Genomic DNA, 23,298 nt, shown 5'->3' on the forward strand with positions numbered 1-23,298 from the left:
ACGACTACAGGGGAGATGGCAGATTTGTCTTTGTTCACTGGATGGGTAAGGCTTGTCCAAACTGTCTGAAAAGATCCGTTTGGCTACTGTCACTGGTCATTAAAAGGGAGAAAAATATGACAATGCTTACCTAATTTTCAAATATGCAACACAAAGGAAAAATGACTGAGCTAGGACATTTTCACATCCCCAACAATGAGAAACTGGCTGAAAAGTATTAATTGCAACACACCAGGGATCAGAGAGAAAGCCATGACAGTTCCATTTTATTGTCCCATTACTTATTGTCCCATTACAGCACATAATTTGAATTTCAGCTTGCTACAAAGTTTGAGAAGACAGGCTATCATTTTAGACTGTAACTGCTCAGGTCCTTTGAGTGTGGTATTTGATTAGTAAAAACTGCAGTATCTGCTTTAAGGAAATAACGTTCCAAACCCGTACATTTACTTACACACACACACTTTATTTAAAGATTACTTTGTTCTTCTTCCACGACCCATGCCATCTAAAACTGGCGTCACCTATATCAACCTGTAACAGTAAAAAAATAAAACCATCCACTTACCTTCACAAAGAGAATGTTATGGCTCTGATTTTGCAATTGGATCCCTACAGCTAGGTCTCTGTGCCCCAGGTTTTCCTATAGACACAAGGGTCTGCCAACATAGTTCCAACTGCAGGATCTGGAGCTTCATATTTTTCCCCCTTCGTACATGCTTTTGTGGTTCCTGACAGATAGTCTGAACCATACTGACTGAGTCCCCCTTCTGAATTATGGAACGAGCACTACAGACTGTCAGGTTGAAAAACAAAGTCATTTGTTAGTTACGGAAACGCAAAACGCTTCTTTAATCATCTGAACCCTATTTCTACTGGGGATTTTAACATTATTACTTTGATTAAGTACCAAGCAATTTCTCACAGCTACAGGTTACCTAAAAAGGATCTATAGAAGCAGACTAGGCTAAATTCATCCCTGGTTTACCACTGACTTCAGTGAAGGTGATGAGCTGGATTACCCCTGCTTTATGTCTGAATAACAAAAGGATTTTGCTCCATTTTGTTTAACTCTCCTTGATATTTTACTCCTGTGGCAAACTCCTTCCTCCAGGGGTATTACAAAGAATTTCCACAAGGAAGATTTCTAATATTTTCTTTGGATGTAATCTGTATCATCAACTATCATTAAAAATTAAAGACTGTTTACGTGCAATTAATTTTGTAGTATACAGTACACGTGTGGGTCTGTGGTTATTTGCAAGCAATGACCCCATGATGTGCTGTTGATAATCCACCATGCTTTATTCTGAGCCTAAATCAAGGTGATAATTTCACATTGTTTGCTTAAATTGATTTCAATAGGAGTGCCCATGTGCTTAAAATTAAACACACGCTTTAAGTGTTTTGCCAGATTGGGGTCTAAAACCTGAATCAATGAACTGTGCTAATAAGTAATCTACTGTCAGAAAGTGGTGGACATAGCCATGGTGGTGTTAATTATTGTTTGCATTTGTGTTGAGGTAGCACCTAGGGGCTTCAGTCATGGAGGAGGACACCACTGTACTAGGTTCTGTACAAACACATAACAAGAAGACAGTCCATGCCCTAAAAAGCTCACAATGTAAGTAGAGGGCACTAGAAAACAGAATCCCTTTCTGCTTGCATCACATATAGATAAACCCCGTTTCCTTCTCTGCTGCTACAATGGTAAAAAATGCTGAGTTTGCATTATGCAGGGAATGGGCAGAAAGCAGAGGCTAGGTAGGATGGCTCTGCAGGCCTCCAGGGGTTTGTCTGCGGGCTGGCTGTGGGACTGGTTAGAGTGTAGCCGATGGGTCTGCCCTCTACACTGGGCCATGGAAGGGAGTCTTTGGTGCACATCTGTGTAGGGTGTGTTGGGCTGCAGCCACATTTTCAGATCCTCCAGAATCACGTGCTGAGGCTCTGGTTGCACATCGCCCCACCCCTCCTTGCATTTGCATGCACCATACGTGGCCCCACAGTGTTGCAAGTGCTCCTCATCCACCTCCTCCTGTCAATGGCCAAGATGGCCATTCATCATACGAGGAGGAGGAAGCTCGACGGGGGGACCGCTCCATGACTTTGGGGCCTACTTCCAGTCCCTTGTCACTTCATGCATCCAGACAGAGCTCCTCTGGGTCACGTCCACTATCTCCTCAGACCCCTTTGAGAAGCTGTGGTGCTCTCCAGCATTCTCTGCTCAGTGTTCCCCACTGGATCCCTTCTGCTGGCCCTGTGACTTTCACTCCAGTCCTTGTTTTCTCATTGTTTGTCCCCCATAATCATTTGCTGACTGGGCTCAGTGATTCGTCCCCCTCAGTTGAGGGAGGGGTCTTTCAGCTTGGGGTGGGCCTGGGCTCACCCATGCCAGTTCCAGCAATAGGTACATTGGACCACAGCCTGGTACGGGAGGAACACCATGGCAATGGCCCCTGGTACAGGTGCAGCTTCACAAAGACATGACATTCCTTTTCTTTTTGTTCTGACAAGCTGAAGACGTTAAAAAGGCAAAGAGAACAAAGCAATTCATCTGCAGCCAGGGCTTTTATATGCACTTTGCTCGGAACCGCATGAAATAGAAATGTAAATCCACATGTGAACTTCAAGTGCGTCATGGAGGAATCTCGGTCAACTTGCTTTTTAGTGTCACCATGTCATGTGGCACCATTTCCTTTGGACAATCAACTAGCATTTACTCAGCACAAAGCCCTGGTGTTTTCACATTCATCTCCCACACCCTTTGGATTCTCAGTAATGCCAGAGAGAATGTGAAAGGAGAGGTACCACTTGGGAGAAAATTCAGATGAATACTCTAGGACTCACAAAGAGAACTGTTGTGTCACACTTGCGCCAATCTCCTGGCCATAAAGGTTCCTATTTTGCTGCAGAAGCCAGCAATCCCCCTTTCAAATGGTGTCTGAGCACTGATATCCCCAGGTGTCCACCCTCCTTTTGCTAAAATGACATTTATGTGACAGATGGTACAAATAGCCTGGCATGATGCGTATTTGTTGGATCATTGTAAAAATAAAAACTGCCAGACAGCTAGCATGTTCCTTGGCACCTGACAGAGGGCACCACTGGCTGATAAGGCTAAGTGGAGCTGCCCAAAATAAAATAATTGTGCCTTAGCTTTCTTTGGACTGTGGCTTGCTCATTATTTTTCATTTCTGCTGCCTGCGAAGCTCCTTGTGACAGACATGCTCCTCCTCAGCAGGAATTTCTTTCAGCATCAGATTTATCAGGCTCCAGTTTAACTTTCCACCATGTGCATATTTTATGCTCCTCTTTCTCCCCCCTGTGCTTGAAGCTGTCAGATTATTTGGGGCTGGATTTGCCTTAACTGGCAAGGACTGTTGTGTCCTGGTGGTGGACTGGGGCGGGAAGGTCCACCACCACTTGCCTTCATATGGGGTTTCAATAGGAGTGCTGCCAACAGAGGCTGCCGAGGAGAGGTACTGAGAAAATACTTCCCCACACCAACACACATGCCTCAACATGCCACTGCTACCCACCTTTCAGGCTGCGCTAGCTCTCTCCAGGCAGTAGGAAGGATTGCCACCATAATGCATTACTGCAATCACACCCAGGGGGGCCTTGCCACTGTGGGTGCCTTGCACTCTGGTTTATGCCAGCAAAAAGCAAACTTAAGTCAAGGTAACCCTAACCTTGAATTCTCTTCAACTAGGTGGAAGATCTCTTTGGCTGCCATCACTGCATTGATGTACTGCTCTCTCCCTCAAAGGCAGGGTAGTAGCCATTATAAGCCTGATCCAAAGCCCACTGAAATCAATGGAAAGACTCCCACTGGCTTCAATGAGTCTTGGATCAGGCCCCAAGCCTGCAGTAGAGTACACTCTGGTTGGCTGAGCAAGGAGTTACAAAGCCAGGAATTCCTGAGATCTTAGCTTTGTTACTGACTTGCTGCGTGGCTTTGGACAAATTGCTTAGAAGGGGGCTCATAATATTTACTGAACTTCCAGGGTTGTTGTCAAGATTAATTAGTTAATATCTGCCCAGCATATTCAGAATGCCCAGTCTAGGCAGACAAAGCCGTATATATGGCTTCATTTATAGCAGCCTTATTTTTAATAACACGATTACAGAGGTAAACAGATTTTTTTCTCGCTCAAGTTCCAAATTCTAGCCGTGTTCTGACTTTAATTACATCCATGAAACTCCACTAATGAAATTAAGGGGGAAATATGGCCTTTAAAGAATATTTGGCTTATCTTTGTAGGGTTTTTTTTTATTTATTAATGCCTACTCGTTACAAAATTCTAGCAAATGTTATTACTTCTCAACCTTAAACCAATATGATAAATGTGTTTCAGTCAGCAAACCTGAATGTCAGCCAAGCATGATATGGACATAACAGCAGAGTGATAAAGACAAATAATTTCAGCTTTGCCTGGTGCCAATTCATCACTAAGCTAACAGACCGGTGCCAGCCTAACATCTGAGTGCCACATGGCTGCAGATTTTTCCAGCATTGTTATTTCTTTCCTGAAATAAAATTGTTACAAGTGTTAATTCCTGGCACTCGCTGAAGGCAGCTAAACGATATAAATGGCTGTTGAGCTGATCAGCAGTATTATTAGTATTCCTTCTTCGCACTCCGTGCTCTGGCAAGACTTATCTTTGTGTGTCTTTGCTGGTGCTCAAACTAGTTTGAAATGTGCAATAGTGCTCAAGCACACTTGTAGGCCAAGCTCTCAGCTTCAGCTAATGGCATTCCAAGCCCCCATTCACCATGAACTGCTGCCCCGGGCACTGTAATAAGGGTGCTGGTTCATTTCAGGATGTATAGCTTATGCTTCCAGATTTTAAAATTTACCTCTTTACCTCATTGTGTTTCAGTTTCTGCATCTACAAATGGGGATATGGATACTTTCGCATGCCTACGTGGGGAATGGTTTCTTGGGGATCACTACCAGCAGGCATAAGTTAGAGCAGCTCCCAGGCTGGTCAAACCTGCCCTGGGGCAGAGGTATAGCCAGAGAATCAAGGACCCATAACCAGTTCCCTGCTAGACCCCCAGCTGTGCTGAGCTCAGCCAAAACTAAGCCCAGTGGAGAATCTGGCCGATACAGCTCTAAAAGAAGCATTTGATATTTTTATTCTCATGGCACTTCAGTTCCTGATGAGGAAACACTGTGGGAAGATCATAGCTCATATAATTTTGACCCTGTAAATGGCTCCCTGGGGCAAAATAAAGTCCACTGGACAAACAAACACAAATATTGACATAGGTTCCTGCACAACCTAAATGCACAGCCCTGTCACAAAAAAAGGTCTTTACCTTTGTCACAGAGTGTGGGGGAGTCCAGGGCCTGCACCCATCTTCCTGGGATTCACTGTGACTCTCAGCCAGCCAGTAAAGCGGAAGGTTTATTCGACAATAGGAACACAGTCTAAAACAGAGCTTGTGGGTACCACCAGGACCCCTCATTCAAGTCCTTCTGGGGGGGGGGGGCGGCAGGGAGCTCAGACCCCAGCCCTGGGGTTCCCTGAGTTCCACCACCCAGCACCAAACTGAAACCAACCCCCCGCAGGCTCTCTCCTGCAGCCTTTGTCCGGTTTCCCGGGCAGAGGTGTTACCTCCCCCTCCCCCTCCTGGCTCAGGTTATAGGCTCTCAGGTATCCCATCCCCAGTGAAACTCCCCTGCCACATTCCCAGGTCAACACTCCCCACTCCCTGCGTCACAACCTTATTATTATAATTTAGTATCCAAAGTCCTACTAATAAAGTGACCTAAAAAAGTACACATAAAAATGTGTATGTGGCTTTCAGAAAGCATTGGGTATGGAAAGAAATGGATTAGTACTATCAAGATGGGGGGGGATCAGGGCTGATCCAAAGTACACTGAAGCCAGTGGACTTTGGCTCATGCTCTTATTGCAGTAGAGAACAAAAGACAGAGACCTGGAATATGGAAGGCTAAAAAGAAATGAAACTAATCACAGAGAAGCTTTTTAACCATGTGCAACATTATATTAACCTTAATATATGTAAATCTTTAGGTCAAATATTAGACTATAAGTCTGCATTGGGATCTTGGGGCCAAGAACACGACATGAACTCTCAGGGCTGATGGTACCACCTGAATGCCTTCATGGTGTGTGTGGAGTGGGGCATTTTATATTTTCTTTTATTCCTTTGGAATCTAACCCATCAGCCATTGAGACTGAGAGGAATCAAAGGATCTTTGTCTTTTTTTTTTTTTTTATAAATGTCAATTTGCTTTCTTCTCCAATATAATCATTAGGAGATAACAACATTGAAATCACATTGAGGAAAAAGGTCTAAACCAAAACCCCTACAGAGACAGTTCATTGTCATCAGCTCAGAAATGTGACACTCCTAGTCATTAGTGTGATTCTCAGAATTATGAACATAAACAAAGCAAAACAAAATCTGAAGGCAGACTGTAGAAATCCATTCTCCAGGTAAAAATCCCCCTGCTGGACCAGTGGCTTGCCGTAGCCTTGATAGCAATCAATGCTTGCACATGCAGTCTCTTGAACACCTGCTTCCCTTTGCCATTTTCTGCTCAAGCTTTGAGAGATTCAGAAGAAACATTCATTGTCTTTGGCACTCTGCTGTCAACTAACAAGTCTTCACTCCACTTTCTGTGCATTTTCCATCATTAGATACACTCACTGTAAGAATTTACATAGCAGGTTATTACCCAGGGATGTCTCTGATTTCCAACGTTGCCGGCTCAGAGAGATCCTGGCTTTGCACTGCTTGGAGAAGCTGTCTCTTTCTCAGATTGTGAATGGCAAATTGTTCACTCTAAATATCTGAGATGTGGCTAAAAAAAGAAAAACCTACCAAAGGAAGGCAAACAGTTTTAGTAGCTCCGAGATGGAACTGCATAGGAACACAGGACACAGAACTGGAAGGGACCTTCTGGGTCATTCAGACTAGTCCCCTGTTGTTGCGGTCAGCCCAGCACATAATCCCATCCGTAAATTTATCAAGCTCCATCTGAAAGCTAGCTCAGTTGTTTGCCCCTACAACTCTAAGTGGGAGGTTGTTCCAGAAATTCACTCCTCTGATGGTTAGAAACCTTCTTCCAATTTCAAGCCTAAATTTATTCATGGCCAGTGTATATCCATTTGTCCTTGGGCCAACATTGTCCTTTAGCTTTGTGGTGGGGCGGTGCCCCACCCCCATGCCAGATTGGGCTACAAAAGGCCAGAGCAGCTGCACAAGGCGGCAGCCAATCAGGGAGGGCCTGTTAGAGAGCCAATCAGGGCCAGTATTACAGCCAGCCAATCAGGGCTAGTCTAGGCCCTATATAAAGGCTGCCCATGAAAGGAGCAGGCAGTCTCTCCCAGGCTTTCAGAGGGTGAAGGTCTGTCTCCTGTGTGAGGAGACTAGGGGCGGGGCAGGGCAGGGCAGGGCAGGGCAGGGCAGGGCAGGGCAGGGCAGGGCAGGGCAGGGCAGGGCAGGGCAGGGCAGGGCAGGGCAGGGCAGGGCAGGGCGAAAAAGGGCCTAGCTGATGTAAAGGGGCTGAAGGGGAAACGGCCCAGGGAGAGAGAAGGACAAAGGGAAAGAAGGAGGGCAAGCAGGAAGGCTGCTGCCAAAGGGTCCCTGGGTCAGGACCCAGAGTAGAGGGTGGGCCTGGGTCCCCCCCTTGCACTTCCACCTGGCCACTAGGAGTGGCCATCACAGGCTGCACTGGACCCCTGCCAAAAGGGGTTAGACTTTGGGGTGTGGTTGGCCATTGTGGCTGGGGCAAAGAGAAGGACTGCTGATAACACCAAACCCCTGGAAGGGGGTGAGACCGGGGCAGAGGGCAGTGTCCTGAAGAGGACGGTGCAAGCTGGGAGCAATGTGGGTTGAGATGCCAATCTAGGGTGAGAGATGGACAGGACACCACCGGCAGAGGGCGCTCTGCATGAACTGAGCTAATTCCCAGAGTGAACAGCAGGAGGTGCTGCGGTGGTGAGTCCCAACTCCATCACAAGCTTGAACAGCTCTTCTGCCTGCCTGGTGTTTACTCTCCTGCCCTGGAATTTATAGAATTCTTACCAAAGAATGTGGTTTCCTCCTGACTATTTTCCCCAATGCTGAAGCTGTTAAGTACATGCAGGTCACCACCTTCATAGGTTCCCCTATATCTGGTCAGCTCCCTTCACTGCTCCTGTGTCCCCACCTACCCGCATGCCTGTGTGGTCTCTAAAATGGCAACCCCAGATCACTACACCTTAAGCCAAGCAGAGTAGATGCACAGACCAATGATTTTGGGTGACTGACTTCAGGCCAACTACATTTCCCATGATGCATCACTTTCTCCCTTCTTGGTGCGGGGAGGACATACATCAGAGGTGTCACTGGCTGTCTTGACAGATGTAGCCTGGTCAGTCTGTCCTGCTCATGGAGGGAAACTGGACCATACGGAACCTGAACTAAACTCCCATGAATTATAAATGGAAACATTTCAGTTTTCAGCCAAAATTTTTTTTGTTTTTCATGCATCAAAATTTTCCATGGAAAGCAGACACTTTTCAGGAAAGTTTTCATTTAGTCAAAAAACTATTTTCTGTCACCCACATTCCTTTCTTTCATATCTAAGCCGATATGAAAGTCCTAATTTAAGGGAAGGGGGGGCATAAAAGAATATATAAATGTTCAAGATCTGACATATTTTTGACTAGAACAACTCCCTTGGAGCCTCGACAGTCTGTCATGCAAACAGGAGATTACAGCATTTTTTTAAACCATATATCATGCACTTGATAGCACCAAATTGTTCCAAAGGTGAATAAATATTTATACACATTTATAACCCACAGTATTATATCATTCACTGACAGACTTCTAGGGAGTAGAGGGGAAGATATTACAGTATTTAATGGTTCCAATAGGCTCTCTTGTTTTGGCACATGATAAAACTCTTTAGGAAATTTCTTAGGAAGATACTACTGAGCATCGCCTGTTTATAAAGCTCAGTAACTAGGTGGTTTTGTCTTTGTCTGCCACATAACCTCACCCCAGACACAATGTAAAGATATCTTAATATGAGTGAAACAATTACCACATTTGTTTTAACTCAGATTTGGTTTCATGACAAGCACAATGGATGCTTTCCCAGCTGGTGCTGATTTTGCCCTCTTATTTTTACATCCCCATCTAGATTTATTATCTGTTTTTAATTAACTAATAAATAAAAACAAATAATTTGGGGCTATCAATTCAAAATGAAGCTCTTTGGTCAAAGTTCTGAGGCTCCAGGGTGGGATTTTGTGCCGAGCCCCACAGAGGCAGCACTCACAGCACAGTGAGAAAGGGGATTAAGGCAGCTTTAAGCTTTAAACCCTTCCAATCCTGGGGTGCTCCAGGGGCTACAGTAGCCCCCAGAGGAATTTAGACAGCCCAGGGTGGAGGGGGGCATTTGTCTAAATTATGGCAGCCTTCCGTGACTGCCCTGTCTCCATAGCCCTGCATGTTGGGGTCCTGTCTCAAAATATACTCCCCATACCCACCTCCCTACACCAAAGCAAGAGGACATATTCCGCACCATCTGAAGAGATGGGGCAGCAAGCACTTTTCACTCTACGGGCCAAGGAAGTAGTATTCCTCGCCAAGTTTCCCTGGGCTACTTTGAGTCTGTACAATTTCCGATCCAGAACTGCATCTGAATGGCATGGTTGAGCCCTCTGGCTGGAACCTGTGTTTTGTGGGCAAGTGGTTAACTCTGAATTCTCGAAACAAAGTCTGAACCTTGGCTGATCCTGGAGAGGTTAGAAATGAGCATCTGGCAGCTCATCATTCACCTGCCCACTCTGAACCGCTGCAAACATTTCCAAATCTCTCAGATTTGCACAAGGGACACATGGTTTCCACAACGGGCGCACAATCACAGGGCAATGCCTTTCAGCTTCCAGTGCGTCACTCGTTCTGCTGACTGCTAAAGAGCTATTGATTCACTCCATGCCCCTTGTTGAAAATTGTATTCCGAAGCAGAGGGCATAAGGATTCAGTAGAGACCTAAGGGAATCAGATTTTTTAAATGTCCAGGAGAACTATTCAGATAGATTTTCCAGAGCTCTGACATTGTCTATTACAATATAGGGAAGTTTTCCTTGCATCAGAGTGATTAGGTCTGAGCATCCCACTCACCCATTTAGCATCTCAGGAACATTTCTATAGAAAGAAAGGGAAACAAAAATACTCCAGGGTAACACAAATACGGAGAACTTATGCAAACATTGGCAATGGGGCACACACTAGGACAGAACATTCAGGGAGAGAAAAAGCAAACCAGTGACAATACTGAAAACAAAATCATGATTAAGTGACTATGGGGAATAGGACAATTTATTCAGGGTTCCAGCCTCTTCTATTTACTGTCGTTGAGTTCTCCTTAAGAAGGTACACGCTTGATCAACTGCAAGGAGTTTGGCCAAAATACGCAAGCTTGATCCCCAGTTGCCAAGATTGCACAATATTAAAACTTATTCCAGCTTTTGGCTAATCATAACTGCTGGATTCTGTTTGGGCAATTCATTTAAGTGTTAGACCATTCAGAACCATTTCCAAGAATAGAATCAGTTAATCTTACAATACCACACAGCATTTGACTGGTTGGATAATATCTGTCATGATACATTTTAGCATCAACAAACTAAAAATGTTGAACATGCTTCAAGGGAACTCAAAAACACATCTGAGAGTTGCCCAGCTACAGTTATTGGGAAGCCTGGGGATACAAACCTGTTCATATCTGTGTGTGGGGGGGGGGGCTGTCTGCTGTGCGTGACTTGACTGAGAGTCTGAATTATTCCCCAACTAAACAAAACAAACATTACAAATAAAATTATATTAGAAATGTGGCTTACTAGTTAGAGCAGGGGAACTGAGAATCAGATTCTTCAGTGCTACATCCAACTCTTTCACTAACTCACTTTCTTCTAGCCTGATGGTTCAGGCACTAGGGTGGGACTCAGGATATTTAGGTTTAACTCCCGGCTCTGTTACAGACCTCCAGTGTAATCCTGGGAGAGTCACTTAATCTCTCTTCGTCCCTCAGTTCCCCCTCTGTAACAAAGGGATAATAATAGTTTCTTTCTGCGACCCTTTGTTCCTCTGGTCTCTTTTGGTGTCAAGCTCTTCAGAGCAGGGACTTATTACGTATATGTACAGAAACAAGCACAGTGATGCCCTGATATCATCTTGGGCCTCTAGATGCTTTTGTAAATAAACAACTAAGTCGCTAACTACAGAACTAATAACCACCTCCACAATGACAGTCATGTGACCCTGCACAAGTTACTTAACCCCTCTTCCCCCCCATGCCTCATTTCTCTCATCTGTTAAATAGCTATAATAATTCAGGAGTGTTCTGGGGCTTTAATAAGCTCTTTGGATAAGACACTAAAAAAAGCAAAGTATTATAGTGACTGCCATTCTAGAATCTGATTCTGACTTCTGTGGAGTTACACTGAGTTTGTCACTGACTTATTGAAACCAAGATTTGATTAATACTTCTTATAATATTAATATAGCATCTACTCCTGAAAAGATGGCAAGTTACGTTATGCATCATTCATTTTCTGAAAACCTTGATGTGCTGTTTAGTACTGATTCAAATTCCTTTAAATTGGGTCACTATTTGCCAGTTGATTTGTATTGTGTTTCCGTTAGCAACAAATTCTGTGCTGTTCTCGTGAGTATGTTGTACCCATTCGCAAACCGGCCAGCAGTCTCATGGCAAAGCCACTATCTGAAACAACAGCAAACTCATCATTCATACCAATTAACACAGAAGTCAGACACACTACTTCATAGTCAATGCATCCGTGCTATCAGGTCTGACAAAGAACTCTGTATGTCCCACTAGGGATCATATTTCCCGGTAAGCCAATTTCAGAAATAAGGTTAGTGAGGAGACAGATTTGGCCAAGAGAGTCCTTGCCTCGCCAACTGGCATTGAACAAGTTCTGCTGAAACCATTCAGTACTGTGAGTAGGAAGCAAAAAGCCTATCCCCTGCTGATAGGAATGGTTATATATTCACACTGAAAAAAGCATATAATCATTAACTCTTGGAACAAAGAAGTCAAGTAAATACAATGAGCGACTGTAGATAAGGATATTCATCCTCAACTCTTTCTCCCAAGTTCTTGATCCCATTCTGTTTCTTCTCAAACCAGACCCAACTTTGCAGCCAGGTGAGGAAAGAGCATCATGTGCATCATGGAACATAAGTGCAGGGGACGCACTGCTTCCCAGTCACTAGCAGAATACATGTTTGGGGACCAGCTGGGAAGCAGAAGAGACTGGGACTTGCTCCAGGCAGGAATCCCAACTTATCACATATCTCTGCTGCTGTAAATCCTCCCTGATCCACCCCATGTGATTCGCCACCCCAACCCTAAACAGTCACGTCTCAGATGTCCTCTGTCTTGAAACTGAATCAAAGAAATTAGAGATAGAAAAGACCTATCGCTCATCTTTTAGCCTATGCGCCACTTGGCCAGTATAGGAGTGTTCTATGGAGCATGTCTGTAAGTGCTTTTCCTGCCCAGTTATTTAAGGGCTATAATACCAGTGGGATGAGAATTAAGTACAGCACATATTGATTCCTACTGACTGCAGCGTCTTTTATCCCACATTCCGTTTCAGTTAAAAAAGAAAATGAATGAAAGAAATATGAAAACAACATTTCCAAGAGCAAACTCTGAATTTTGCAACAGAGCTTAGATACTTGAGCAAAATGGTCCCAATTCTTCTCCGGCCACCCGCCGCCTTATATTGTGTGGCTGAAAGTGAGATATAAAGAAGGGCTGAATTTGGATCTCTGTCTTCAAAAAGTATTTCATTCCATACAAGTGGCTGAACTGGTTTGTGCTCAGTTTTGACCACCTAGATTTACTCCGTTGTTTACTCTTACCTTCAGGGGTACAACTTGCATCAGAATGGCAAAGTTGGTGAGGTGGTTACACAGGCAGACGGAATAGTTGAGGTCCCCGCTATCACGCACGCAGCCTTCATTAGACCACATGGCACTTCCATTGCTGCAAAGCAGACAGGAAATGGAGAGGGATCCCTATTAAAATTGACTCTCCTGGCACTAATTAGACATGAATTTCATTAAACAGAAGATATATTTTTCTTAAACAAATTCTTTTCTAAAGTTTAGCTACCAAGAATCAACCAGGCAAATATCTGCACAAAGACCAGAGGTTTCCTTTGACAGGTCCATTTATAAACTTTGACAAAGCAGTTGTAACACTAAACATGCAGGTTAAGTCTACATTTCTGCTGCAAATGTAAAGATCATTTTAAAAGGGAAAGAAATAACCCTATGCAGCCATCAGCAGAAAGAATGAAGCACGTCACAACAGCTTTTCAATGCAACTTTCAAACATTAATATACTCCAGAAAGATACAACACAAGAAAGAAAATAGCAGCCTAGAACTAAATGGTTTGCCTGGTATTCTTTATCAGAGCACTGAAGTTGGTGTGCTGATCATGGAAGTTAGTAATCAACGTTCATATTACCCAGGACCCTAATTACATCTAAACCAAAGTACATGCTCTCAGCACTGATGTTCCAATTTCAGTACGTCAGAAAGTCTGAAGTTACTAACAGTTACCACTGAGATAGAGCAGCTTCTCCTTACACTTAGCACAGGAAATAATTGTGGTTTCTGACATACTGTGGAACAGTAACTGATAGTAAATGCTGACTGTTTAATGGTGATGGCAGCAAATCACAGTAAACCATATTGCATGGTGTGTTTCTAAGCCTGGAATGATGAGTGGTTTGCAGCACTCGAAGTGGCAAATGATTGTGTGTAGAAGTCACCTACTACAGGACAGGCCTAACAAAGAAAATAACAGAACGCCACTAGCCATCACCTTCAGCCCCCAACTAAAACCCCTCCAACGCATTATTAAGGATCTACAACCTATCCTGAAGGATGACCCAACAGTCTCACAAATCTTGGGAGACAGGCCAGTCCTTGCCTACAGACAGCCCCCCAACCTGAAGCAAATACTCACCAACAACCACATACCACACAACAGAACCACTAACCCAGGAACCTATCCTTGCAACAAAGCCCGTTGCCAACTGTGCCCACATATCTATTCAGGGGACACCATCACAGGGCCTAATAACATCAGCCACACTATCAGAGGCTCGTTCACCTGCACATCCACCAATGTGATATATGCCATCATGTGCCAGCAATGCCCCTCTGCCATGTACATTGGTCAAACTGGACAGTCTCTACGTAAAAGAATAAATGGACACAAATCAGATGTCAAGAATTATAACACTCATAAACCAGTCGGAGAACACTTCAATCTCTCTGGTCACGCAATCACAGACATGAAGGTCGCTATCTTACAACAAAAAAACTTCAAATCCAGACTCCAGCGAGAAACTGCTGAATTGGAATTCATTTGCAAATTGGATACTATTAATTTAGGCTTAAATAGAGACTGGGAGTGGCTAAGTCATTATGCAAGGTAGCCTATTTCCCCTTGTTTTTTCCAACCCCCCCCCCCCGACGTTCTGGTTAAACTTGGATTTATGCTGGAAATGGGTTTCTGTGTGTGTTTTGGGGGGGGGGGGTGAGAAAACCTGGATTTGTGCTGGAAATGGCCCACCTTGATTATCATGCACATTATAGGGAGAGTGGATACTTTGGATGAGCTATTACCAGCAGGAGAGTGAGTTTGTGTGTGTATGCGGGTGGGGGGGTGAGAAAACCTGGATTTGTGCTGGAAATGGCCCACCTTGATTATCATGCACATTGTAGGGAGAGTGGTCGCTTTGGATAAGCTATTACCAGCAGGAGAGTGAGTTTGTGTGTGTGTGTTTTTTGGAAAAAAAAAAAGGGGGGGGGGTGAGAAAACCTGTATTTGTGCTGGAAATGTCCCACCTTGATTTTCATGCACGTTGTAAGGAGAGTGGTCACTTTGGATAGGCTATTGCCAGCAGGAGAGTGAGTTTGTGTGTGTGGTTTTTGGAGGGGGGTGAGGGGGTGAGAGAACCTGGATTTGTGCAGGAAATGGCCCACCTTGATTATCATACACACTGTGAAGAGAGTGGTCACTTTGGATGGGCTATTACCAGCAGGAGAGTGAGTTTGTGTGGGGGGGGGGCAGAGGGTGAGAAAACCTGGATTTGTGCTGGAAATGGCCCAACTTGATGATCACTTTAGATTAGCTATTACCAGCAGGAGAGTGGGGTGGGAGGAGGTATTGTTTCATGGTCTCTGTGTGTATATAATGTCTTCTGCAGCTTCCACAGTATGCATCCGATGAAGTGAGCTGTAGCTCACGAAAGCTCATGCTCAAATAAATTGGTTAGTCTCTAAGGTGCCACAAGTACTCCTTTTCTTTTTGTAGTAAAATATATTAGTCTGGGTGGCAAACAGCTGTGTGTAGTAAAATAATAATAATACTACTACCAAGGACCAGTTTTTTACCAGCCTCACTCTCCTTGTACACTCCCATTGGTTTCAGTGGAATTACCCACAACTCAACATTCATGTAAGCTGGGCAATATCAAGTCTGAAAAAACTATTGTGGGCTAACAACAATAGAGAGAGAGAGAGAGAGAGAGTCAAATTCAGCATTTAGTTACCTCTTTTCACTGGATCTATGCCAATTTGCTGGCCCATTGGCTTCCGTGGAGCTATGCCGATATAAACAATATAAAGATCTGGCTCATTGACTTCAATACAACTATGCCAATTTACACTAGCTGAAGACCTGGCCCGTTGACTTCAACAGAGCTACACAGAATTATACCAGCTGGGGATTGTATCGATATTGTTCCTATTATACAAATGCCAAATGACTCCTTTTATTGGAGTAATACATCTGAGAAAGAGAGTGTGTTGAGGTAAATAAACCTCTCATTTTGGAAGGAGGGACTTTCACTATCGTCTTTCATCCTCAGGCAACGCCTCCAGGGCCTAATCCCCCAGAGCACATACTGTGGGAATGATGCCCTGAAGCATATTGACTAGCTTTAGTAGAACATGTTTCTAATTTATTATAATCTGTGAGTAAGCGGACAAGCTAGTGACTACAAACAGCTGGGACAGCTCAACGTAATCACAATGAAACTTTAATAAAACAGGGACGCTGATCTTTCCCAAAGGCAAATTGGAGAGGCGGTATCACAAAATTGGGTGCCTCTGCTGCACTGCGTAGTGCTTGGAATACCATGACTCAGAAATGTGACAGTCCCGGCTCAGGGCTCATTTTGACTTGTTTCACAATTAATTCAGTATCAACAGCATGTTTAGAAATCACCAATGCATCAGATATACTATTCCTGGCTACCCAAAGTGAGCAGAAAAAGAGCCACTCTTTGTGGATATTTGCTGTTTACACAGTGCAACTTAAGGCGCACTTTTGCCCTGCTTTGCATTCAGTGGCATCTAATTTCATCATTGAATATGTACCAGACATGACTCACTGCTCTGAAATGCATACGATACACCTCTTTCTGATCTCCTTTATACGCAATGTGAATCAGGAGGAACTCCAGTGGAAACAATTACCTCAGTAGAGCTATGCCGATTTACAACACTCATGTTTCCGGACGAACTGAGTTATGCTTGCAAAAGACCAATACAAGTGCAACCAGAATCAATCCTTATGTGTTCATCTCAATGTTTTTCATTCTCTCAATAATCTGCTTTATCCCGAAATCAGTGAATAGAATGAGAACTTCCCCACCTACAATAAGAGGAAGCTGTTTTCTCTTCCTCTTTCCTCTGACTATGAAGCTATTTTTGTGGTAAACCCTGTGGTTTCATTGCTTTAATAATTCCCATGAACACAAGAAAAAGGGAGTATTTGTCAGGTCTGGCATGCATTGATGATGTCACATTCGCCATAGGTAACAGTAACAATACATCCAAGAAAGACATTTAGAAGCACTTAACATACCTATAATCCAGAAATGCACAATACAGGTTAACTTTGTGGCTTTCATTCACTGCTTGGCTGTACTGCTGAGGAGTCTGAAAGAAAAAAAAATACACATCCTGAAGAAGAAAAATTTAAAAAGAGATGCCAACTTAAAAAAGGCCAAATTCTGCTCTCTGTTTAACCAGTGTCGGTCATGATTATTCCATTGACTTCACCAGAAGTATTACAGATTAATAGCAGTGTAACTAAAAGCAGACTGTAGCCAATTATATTTGATTCTTTCTGCTACACACATAGGTCCCAACCAAGCAAAGACTTACACACATGCTAACTTTATGCACCATGACTAGGTCCATTGGGTGAAACCCTAATCCCACTCAAGTCAACGGTAAAATTCCCATTGACTTCAATGGGGCCATCATTCCACCTGTTGACTTCAATAAGACCACTCACTGTGCACAAAGTTAAGCATGTGTGTTAGTCTTTGCAAATTTAGGACCTTATTCTTCAACATACCTTTTGGATAACTGACAAGAAAGCCAAATGTAACAAAAATTGACATTTTAGGATCAGTCTCACTGACATGTACACTACAATGATCAGCGAACATTTTATTTTCAGAATGGTAATTATTACTACACATATAATCAAACTAAAAAAGCAATACCAACCTCCAAGCTTTAGTTTTAAGCGAGTTTGGCATTTATACAGGGCCTTAATTCTCAACTCCTGCAAACAGATTATTTGCTTTCTCAATCCTCTCCATTCAGAAAGGCTTGGGGCCACATTCTCTACTCTGTTACACCAGTGTAACTCCATTCAATTGCAGTGGAGTAGAGAATCAGGCAAAATATCCTACCCAGAAGAATTCCAAAAGCCTGTTCCATCCTCTCCTTTTGACACTGATACACTAACATCCACCTGCATCCAGGGCTACATTAATGACATTCAGCACTGCACTTATGTATTGGACCCCATCTCAGGGCTATTCTTCATTTCAGGAGTCACCACCATTAAAAAAAGTGACTGGAAAATTACCAACGCTCAGATCATTACAACAGAAGACCAATAGTGCTATCAAGCCAGAAAATAAGCAAGTGCTGCTCTCCTTGTTCAGCATTTAAAATAAATTTACACAGAGCTAAAACTAAAGTTCATACAAGAAAGTTGCATCAGAGATTTCTGTCTTCTCCCCCACAAGAGCAAGCATGAAGTGTCAGGCACAGGGCAACACAGTTACCTCCTCACCAGCTGATAACAAAACTTCCTGTCTCAGTCAGGAGACTCTCAGCTGAATTTCCACACACTTCTATAAAGCTTCCAAATTTCCACCCAACAGATAAGCTCCTTTACCAAGTTGCTCTTGCCCCACATTCTCTGTTCTTGTGGAGAACTTAAAAGGAACCTTCCTTTCTGTTTGAAAGATGCCTACTATGCTCTCCAGTGATTTGACAGGTCCTAAATACAATGATTCCTCTAAGTTAGTGCCATGGTAGGCAAAGAACCTCAGTCGAGGAGTAAAGTGCTATATAAGTGCTAGAGGTTATTATTAATGACTCTCAAGAGTCAACGGTCATCAAAAATGGTGTGCAGATAGAGACGAGGTGGCTTAAAAAAATAAAATATTTGCTATAATTGCAGATAAGATCAGACAGTAACAATCATCATCTGTTTACAAAATGCAAGTCTCTGCTATTAAAACAATAATCTATCCAACCTGTAAAAGGTTGGTTACAACAGGGAGAAAGTTCTCAACTGCATACATCAATTTTCAATAATTCCCCATCAAGAAAAATAAATAACCACCAATCCATCACAAGCAATTTGACCTGCGTTTCAATAATTTATTTCTTAAATTTAACTGAGTGCGATGACTTAGATCGTGACCTGGATCCTGTGGCAGTAAGAATATTTGATTTAATAACATTGATATCAGAAAGTTTAATATGCAAGCAGGCTTTTTTGTTTGCAGATTAAGTCACTTGCATGTTTATAAAAACTTGTGAAAGGGAAGTTCGTGTAGAACCCAGTGGCTTGGAGGGAGCATCCTGGCACACCAGAAACCTTAGTTCTGGAAACAAGAGATTCCTGGGACTCTGATACATGCTGCAGCTGGCAGTCTAGGACCTTGGCAGAGTGTGACAGTCGAGTGTCTGCTCTATAAGCAACTCAGCATATTAATTTATGGAGAAACATTAACACTGGTCTTGAAAATAGTCAACTGTCTTCTCTCCTGGACAGAGAATGAGTGCAGCAAGGCTGTCTTACCTTCTAGAGCAGGGTTTCTATCTTACCTTCTAGAGCAGGACCCAAAATTGTGTTGCCAGACTGTTTCAAAGGGTCACATGACAGCTTCTGTGGTTCCTGTCCCACAGGGCTGGCTGGGCTCGCCTCCCTGCTCCAGTCACTGCAACCTCTGGGGTCCCACTCAGATTTGGCCCAGCTGTCATGATGACGGGAGTCCAGGTAGAACAAATTTGAATGAGTGGCATTACCACCCCATAAGCCAGGTCACAATTCCACTCACACAAACTTGGTCCGGTCAGGGCCAAACCTGAGCAGATAAGATCAGACAACCCCGGAGGTTGCAACACCCAGAGCGAAGAGCCAAGCCCAGGCAGCCCCACAGCACAGGAGCTAGAGCAGCTGCCACTGTGGGGTGAGTATCAGGCAGGATCCAACCCACCCAGGGGGCAGGACCCAACCAAAACCACTCCAACGCCTCCACCCCCCAGACTATTCACTGAGTCATAACAGGCCATAAACATTTACAAATGGGCCCTGAGCCCTAAAAGGTTGACAACCAGAATTCTAGAGGCAGGGAGTGGAAGTGGCATGAAGAATGGTTTCTTTAAAGTGAAATCATGGATGAAGTGAGGGTTTACGTCATCTGCACTGAGCAAGTGAGCGTCAGACTTTGGGCTAGACAGTCCTTGGCCTTTATATTTTGTACTGGAAAGAATGCAATAAGACTTTCCCCCTTGTGCCCATGTGCAACAGCTAGAGATATCAGGCAGCTCAGGGAGAGACTGCCTCACAGGAAACTATCCCTCTGCAAGCGCGGCCTGGAGCAGTGTAGCCGTACAGCAACCCTAACATGAGTTAGTGGTCTCTGGTAAATTCTTATCACTTAAAGACTAACAACTAAGTCACAAAAAACATTGTGTCTGTGGAGATGGCTTGGAGGGAGGAGGAGGAGGGAGGTCTAGGGTAATTAGAATGCTAGAATGCTAGGATGTAGGCACGAGGCTTAGGTTGTTGGGGGGCAGGCTAAAAGGCTAACATGAATGCTGGGTACCTTCTGGAAAATGTGTTTGCAGAAGACCTCAGTACTAGACAACTGAAAAAAGAATAGAGCCAGCCAGTTGTCTGCTTTGGAGAATTGACAACGAAGGGGAGCCAAGCAAGGGGTAGGCAGACAGTTTGTGAGAATAAATTTCCCTTTTTTTGAAGAGCAAACACGTACCAAGCTGAGTTATGGTGGCCACAAAGCAAGGAGGAGACGGCCTCCCCCTTCTGTACTTTTACTCCTGTATTAAAGAAAGGAACTTAGTGGGCCAGATCCTCAGATGGTGTAAATGAGGATAACCTCAGCCCAAGCAAACTGAACTAGGTGATCAGTTAGTGTAATTGGGTGTAGCTCCCTATAGTTTTAATGGACCTGTGCCCATTTACACCAATGAAATATCTGGCCCATTGAGTTCCATTTGGAGCTCACTCATCCCTGCTTACAAAGCACAGCATTTCCTCCAGTTTGTGGATTTCCTGTGTTCCTCACAACGTTCTCATCTATCACCAGTACCTACACATGACCACTTCCTTCTCCACACAACCACCTGTAATAACATTTTCCTTCACATTCTTTCTATTGCCCAGAAAAATAGGAATCTCAGGCTGCACATATCCACGCATTGCACCAACAGTGCAACAAAGCGTTCAGAATAATCCTCCAGCCATCGGCTGGCTACGTTCTTTCCAGATCTGAGATGGTTTAGAGCTGAGAGATGCGCAGTGTATCAGAATCTGGGCTGAGACCACCAAGCTAAATGGATTTACAACATATTTGACTGATTCATCCTTAGAAATAAGCTGTACACATACTGGAAAAATTAGATCCTCCCAATGAAATGTTTGTAGGGTCTCTTCTACAGTTGAGATTAATTTACTAAACACTAGGACTTAAAGTTCAGCTCATGCAAATCAGCACAACTCCATTGGCATTGATGCAGCTATTACACCAATGCATACCAACTGAGTTTCTAGGCCTAATGGATTTTAATATGCTAATGAAAAAGTTTGGCAAGGAGTTCAAAATTAACATTTCCTCAACCCATTTCTTAAGACTACAAACACAGGTTTAAAAAATCCTAGGACACTGCCAAGCATTGAAGCCTGTGACAGACAAGTAACAGAAGGAAAAAGAAAACCTGATAATGAATTATTAGAAACTACAAAGACATCTGGAATTAGAACAGCTTGCCATAATATTGAACATAGATTGTTTTCAAATTTCCCTTTGCCTGGGGTAAGAACCAGTCAACACATCACATTTCCACCAGAAGTTTTGCTCATAAAATGCTACACCAGTGGCCTTTCCTGGTTCCCTGAATTCCACATTTAACAGCTGCTGTATCAGGAGGGCAAAATGCAAAAATTGAAAAGTGATGACAAGATGTGTGGGTAGTGGAATGGAAAACATCTTATCAGTGTTCTGTACCAGCCAGTGTCTTGGGTTGGAAAGGAAGAAAAAAAGGAGGGGATGGGGGAAAGGGGCTAATACTCTAAATTCTCCTGTTTAGTTATTATCCCTAGCAGCCTGTGTTTGATGAGTTCTGGATGTGCCAGCATTAAATATTCTGCCTTTTCCCTTTATATGAGAGGCATCCATTTAACAACATCTCAGTCACCTTTCCTGTCGTGCTGAACCAGGGGTTGCCTTTCAGGGCTGGAAGGGAAACATCTAGTCATTTACATATATTGACTCCCAATTCACTTCTCGGGGGTTCTCAAACTAAGATCTGTGGAGCCCTGCTGGTCCACAGAGCACTTGCTTGTTGCCTGCAGGGAAGTGACCTGCATTAGCATGACAATATTATTGTTGCCTGGTGCTCTTGTCCCTCTCAATATGTTTGTTTAACCCACCCAGATTGTAAGGGCAGGGACTGTCTCTTTACTTCATGTACAGGGTCTAGCTCAATGGGGCTGCAATCCCAGATTGGGGCATCTAGGCACTACTGTAAAACTAACCATAAACAAAAAAGGTCACATGGTCCTAGCTCTCCTTCTTCTTTCCAGATGCTCAACATCATGAAACTTCAGATAAAATAATACATTAGTAGCCAGTTTTCTCCAACAAAGCTCAACACCCAGCAACTCCCATCATCCTCAATGAGAGCTCCTAGGTTCCAATCACTTCTGAGCTTGGAAAATGGCTGTAGCCTAAAGGTTAAAAATTCCTTGCTCTGAAATCTCTCCAAACACAGATTTGGTTTTGGTATAGTCATGGTAGGGTTTCCAACTGACTTCAAATGTTACAGCCAAGAACCTCCCACCCAAAGATGAAACTTATATGAGTTTGTATCACTCTGAGCACTTCACACAACAGAGCATCAGATAACAAGGGAAAAGAAAATGATAGTTAAGTCAAAAACACCTTGAAACTAATTGATTTGCAATAGCAATCCACCAAATACTTTCTCATAGTGGAAGTATCTGAATATCTGGGGGGCGGGAGGGAAATGATGGGGAAGTCATGTTGGAGGTTGGATCATTTTTGTAGCCATGCACATAATAATTAGCTCTTTTCTCTGTTGACATTACCTAACTGATCCTCTCAACACCCTTGCAGATTATCCCCATTTCACAGACAGAAACACTGTGGTAGAGAGTTTAAGGCCTCAACCCTGAAAACATGTATGTATGGGTTTAACTTTCATTAGTCCCATTGACTTCAATCTGAGATTATTCACCTATTTAGAATTAAAAACGTGCTGGAAGATCTGGGGCCCAAGTGACCAGTCCAAAGCCAGTCAGACCTCAGGAATTCCTGCCTCAAAGTACCCTGCTCAGATCACTAAACCACACCTGTCTGTCTAGTATGCACCTCTGAGCATGGTGGGAGCTGACATCGCTCTCTGTCATTCCTTACAATATCAACATATTAATAAATGTTATTTCTCCTTTCCACATCCCCTTTCTCTCCTGGGCTTATGAGTACGAAGAGTATTTTGCAGATACTTGCTCACACTAGTTAACAACAGGTACTTCTGGGCCAAATACTCCCTGCTTAGAAGCCAAAACTACTTAGGACCCTATACTGCAGTGCAAAAATCATGCCAAGTTCCCATTGACTTCAG

The 23,298-nt window shown here is 43.6% G+C and overlaps 1 protein-coding gene across 1 annotated transcript in view; it reads right to left on the minus strand.

Moving 5' to 3' along the window:
* ADGRD1 (adhesion G protein-coupled receptor D1) overlaps positions 1–23,298 on the minus strand; it is a 250,026-nt gene that overhangs the window by 96,483 nt on the left and 130,245 nt on the right. Inside the window, exons 15-16 of the mRNA XM_074972786.1 lie at positions 16,961–17,034; positions 12,932–13,055 (exon numbers count right to left, since the gene is read on the minus strand). Of these exons, the coding sequence (XP_074828887.1) occupies positions 12,932–13,055; positions 16,961–17,034 (198 nt within the window). The remainder of the gene's footprint in view (positions 1–12,931; positions 13,056–16,960; positions 17,035–23,298) is intronic.

This window comes from Natator depressus, chromosome 15, assembly GCF_965152275.1.
Source record: "Natator depressus isolate rNatDep1 chromosome 15, rNatDep2.hap1, whole genome shotgun sequence".
NCBI lineage: Eukaryota > Metazoa > Chordata > Testudines > Cheloniidae > Natator > Natator depressus.